This window comes from Alosa pseudoharengus, unplaced genomic scaffold, assembly GCF_046254945.1.
Source record: "Alosa pseudoharengus isolate Yale_2024_CS ecotype anadromous, Long Island Sound unplaced genomic scaffold, YU_APseudo_1.1 YU_APseudo_1.1_scf_23, whole genome shotgun sequence".
NCBI lineage: Eukaryota > Metazoa > Chordata > Actinopteri > Clupeiformes > Clupeidae > Alosa > Alosa pseudoharengus.
Genome location: NW_027468685.1, coordinates 14409296 through 14414070, shown reverse-complemented (window position 1 = coordinate 14414070; position 4775 = coordinate 14409296). Strand labels below are relative to the sequence as shown.

Here is a 4775-nt window from a genome sequence, read left to right as displayed (position 1 = left end):
CCCCTGTCATTGCTGAACCTTTAACTCACATTTTTTATTTAACATTCTGCTCTGGCTCTATTCCAGAAGTCTGGAAATCAGCCCTAGTCACCCCTTTACATAAAGGAGGAGACCCAAGTGATTTGAATAACTATAGGCCAATCTCCAAGCTTCCATGTTTAGCTAAGATGTTAGAATCATTTGTAAATGAACAGCTTCGTTCCTTTTTGTCATCATATTCTATATTAAGTCCTTATCAATCTGGGTTCAGAGCTGGCCACAGCACAATTACAGCAGCAACTGCTGTAGTAAATGATATAGCTACTATTGTTGGCAGTAAGAAACATTGTGCAGCTTTGTTTATTGACTTGTCAAAGGCTTTTGACACTGTTAATCACAGGTTACTTCCTGAAAAACTAACCTCTTTTGGTCTAGATGAAGTTTCCTTTAAATTGTTTCAAAACTACCTCTCTAATAGAACACAGTGGGTAGATGTGACAGGATCAACCTCAGAGCCATTGAGACTAAATAATGGTGTTCCACAGGGCTCAATTTTGGGACCACTATTGTTTACATTGTATATCAATGACATCTGTGCTTCAATAGAAAATTGTAAAGTTAATTTCTATGCAGATGACACAATCCTTTATGCCTATGCACCATCTGTAGAGCAAGCAGTGTCATATCTTCAATATGCATTTGATTGTGTGCAGAAATCCTTGCAAGATCTTAAACTGGTTCTAAATGAAGCAAAAATGAAGCCTCCTTTTTGTTTATAAGGCATTACTGGGAAAGTTACCTTTTTACCTAACTTCTCTTCTGAACATAAAATCAATCTGCCACAATACACACTCACAGGGTTTTATATCTCTTCAAACTCCTCAAATTAAATCTGAATTTGGTAAATTAGCTTTTAAATTTGTTGCATCTAATAAATGGAACAAATTGCAAGAGTTATTGAAATTAGATAGGTTTGTGTCACTAGACCAATTCAAGGGTATGATTGATGATTTGGCTGTTGCACAATATTCTTGCTTTGACTGATATTTTAGACCTTTTATATCATTATTATTTATACATTCCCCTTCTTTTCTTTCTATTTATTATTATTATTTTTATTTGATTTTTGTTGTTGTTTTGTAACTCAGGGCATTGCTGTAAAAGAGCTTGATGCTCAGTCAATTTCTCCCTGAATAAAAAACGGTTGATGATGATGATATACTTATGTACACACATTTCACATATGAAACTCATAAAGATGCATGCATGTACTATTTGTATAAAGCCCCTTGCACAGCACTTTTTGGCTTCTGTGGCTGTCATTCATCAGTACCAACACTAGAGTATCTGAATTAAACTGTAGCCTACTTCTTGTCCAACAGGACAAACACGGTTTACTTCTGCAACCCCTGGTACTGGTAAATTAGCTCTAGAATGTCAAAACATTCAGCACAAAAATGTTGATATAACACAGTAGCACTGTGTCAATATTTAAATGATTCCACCCATACAGGCTTTACCTACCGTTCCTAAGACAACAATACTGTCACTATATCTAGCGATTTGCTATTTAATGACTTGTAATATGTTGTGCTTCTGCCAGAGGATTATCAAAGTGAGATTGCATGAAGGAGACACCAGTCCACAAGGTTTAAGGCCAAAACTGAATTCTGTGTAGCTTTATTGAGATAAACCAAATACTTTCTCATTAACAGGGTAAATTAATTGTTATGCTGGGATGATCATACTTTCAGTCAACCCTTATTTTATTTTCCTCATCTTAAATTATGTCATACATTAATGTTATTCGTAATAGTATTCATAATATGCAGTACAGTAGGTATCATCATTACAAAGAATCAGAGCACATCCAGAACTGCACTGGCTTCTGTAGACAGCTCTACAGACAAATATGCATCAAACACAGAAAGATAATGGTAAAAGTATATGGTTTACTGCACTGCTAAACACTGCCTGTGCAGCGGATTTTGGAATGAACGGGGCTGAGATCTGTGTGTCGGATATTCTTGAATTGGCTTAATGTTTTCATTCTGGGCATTTCCACAGTCTTTCATGAGGAGTAGTCGTACTGCTCTGCGCTACGGCGACCAAAGTCCATCCAGCCCAGGTAGTCTCTGTCCTTTATCTGGTGATTGTTGCTTAGGCCACTTGCTTTCGATTTAGACGACGAGTTCTTACGAAGCAAAGCTGAAGAGGTGAGAGAGAGAGAGAGTTAAGAAGAGAGAATTTAAAGAGAAATAAATAAGGATAAGAATGAGGAGAGAAGATGTTAAAAAGAGGGGGAACAATGATGGAAAGAATGAGAAAGAAAGAAAGAAAGAAAGAAAGAAAGAAAGAAAGTAAAGATTTTCAGGATGTACAGTATGTAGATCAGTTTCATTCCATGGGAGCGCACAGCTAATAGACAGTCTGAGACTCCTAGTCTACATGGCCAATGCCAACACAAAGCCACTGCCAACAGATCTCATCCTATAATGCAAGGAGGTGATTAATTAGGGGGCCATATAGGCTACAAGGCAGAATGTGATAGAGATTCCCTGTGCCAAGATCACAGATAGGGAAAGACAAGAAGAAACAGACACAGAGGAGACAGCACACAGCAGAGAGGCAGATCCAATGAGAGAGAGAGAGAGAGAGAGAGAATAAGAGGGGAAGTGTGAAAAAGAGGAGAGGAATATGGACACAGCACCAGAGAGCAGGAGAGAAAAAGACCATTTGGTGGATGTGTGTGTGCCAGATAGCACCTTTCAGAAACAATGTGCATCTGATAGACTGCCAATTAGTGGCGGCAAATATCTGTGTAAGTGGAATCTACAGACAGCTTTGATTAAAAAAGCATGCTGTAGGCCTATATGATCGAGTTGCTTATGATAGTGATGACAATGAACAACATGATGGTGATTATTACGAGTAATGCAGTTATTAAAGTAATCATATCAATTGTGAAATGCGGCACCATATTCAATGCATGCCTGTGTGTGCATGAACTAGAGTAAAACAACAATATGTGCACAGGAACAATATTTAAATCTTTAAATCTATCAATTAAAAGGCCTACTAAAAGCTAATCATGATTAAGTTAATTAATAAATATATGAAATAATTTATGAATAAGGGCATTATTAGATGTCTTGAATGCTTTGTCACCTTTCCTGGCCATGAGTTTGGTGAGGAGCTCGCCTAGGTTGGCGGCGGCGGCGACGTTGGCACCTGTGCCATCTGTGGCGGGCATGGGAGGCTCAGCGGAGCGGGCGTGGCGTGAGAGAGTGGGCGCGGAGCCCTCCCGCTGGGCAGAGCAGCAGGTCCGCCGCAGGCACGACGCCGACAGGGTCACCAGGAGCACACACAGGCAGATCCCACTGTTCATCTGGGCAGGTGGAGCAGGTGTGTGTGTGTATTTATGAGTGAGAGAGAGAGAGAGAGAGAGAGAGAGAGAGAGGGTGTGAAGACAGGGAGAGAAACAATATGCCAGTAGTAGATCAGTGTGTGTGTGTGTGTGTGTGTGTGTGTGTGTGTGTGTGTGTGTGTGTGTGTGTGTGTGTGTGTGTGTGTGTGTGTGTGTGTGTGTGAATGTATTGATGGAGCAAGTCCAGAATTGGTTGGTGAAGAGGAGGTATCAGACTAATGACAAAATTACATAACTGATTGAGACAAAAAATGAAGGAGACAGCAAAATGATTTTAAAGATGCTTAAACCCACCCAGTATCTATAAAGCATTGTAAACACATTCATACATTTCAATAATGCATTTATAATAGAACTGACATAAATCTACTATTTAGAAATATAAATGACTGAAAACATAAAGTGTTACGGTGTTTTAAACCTGTAAGCAACAAAATAGTGCAGTCATTCCTATAGTTATATAGACATACAAATGCTTGTAAGGCATTAAGCATACCTTATAACCCTCTATGAATGTGTTTAATAAAGTAATGCTTTAAGGACACTGGATTTAAATAAAAATGTACCATCAATTCTTTACAGCAGTTAGTCTAAAGTCATAAAACATTGAGATGTACATTGGGGCATGCACATTAAGCAGGTTTGCATTACATTAAGCACCTTGTTTAACCACAGAAATACCTCTAAACCAATTGATAGGTAGATAGAAAAAGATAGAGAATCTCTCGTTTAATCTATAAACATATAAAGAATATAAAACATGGTCAGTAGTTATAGAACATTTAACATAGAAGAATCGATACAAGCATTTTCAGGTCAACATAAATAATCCTGTAACAGAACCATATCTCAGACAGATACAATACAAAATTATACTTAACTATCCTTAATACAAATTCATTAGTAATACCTAAGTGTAACAGTCTTTCCATATTCAACAAGAGAGATCTGCATTAAGAGAGACTATGGAAATTATATGGTGGACGTTAAGGTATGTGTGTTATGTGTGTGTGCGTGAGAGAAAAAAAAGACAATGCAGAGGAATTGGTTTCTTACCTTGTGCTATAGAAGGGTGCAGGGGCACGTGAGCATGGATACAGAGACCTCGTTTGAGAACCGGGAGGAGAGGTTCTTAAATACCTTCCTTCCCCTCTGACGTGTGTGTGCGCACACACACACACACACGCATACTCATACACACACAGAGAGGGATGCTCTCACGTTCACTCACACACTGATGCATCTGTCTGTGTAGGCCAACGCACATGCATTTTCCAGTGTGAGAATCAGCCGATATCCAAAGCCTCCAAACCCAAATCATAGATAACACTGATGTTATGGAAAAACTTCTGTCTTAGAGAGGTGACAT

The 4775-nt window shown here is 38.7% G+C and overlaps 1 protein-coding gene across 1 annotated transcript; it reads right to left on the bottom strand.

The window, feature by feature from the left end:
* Positions 1 to 2050: 2050 nt before the first annotated feature.
* LOC143140134 (cholecystokinin-like) lies at positions 2051 to 3367 on the bottom strand. The gene is made up of 2 exons (XM_076300957.1): positions 3148 to 3367; positions 2051 to 2187 (listed from the first exon to the last, which is right to left on the bottom strand). Exons 1-2 carry the CDS (start codon positions 3365 to 3367, stop codon positions 2051 to 2053), a joined length of 357 nt encoding a protein of 118 aa, XP_076157072.1.
* Positions 3368 to 4775: the final 1408 nt, after the last annotated feature.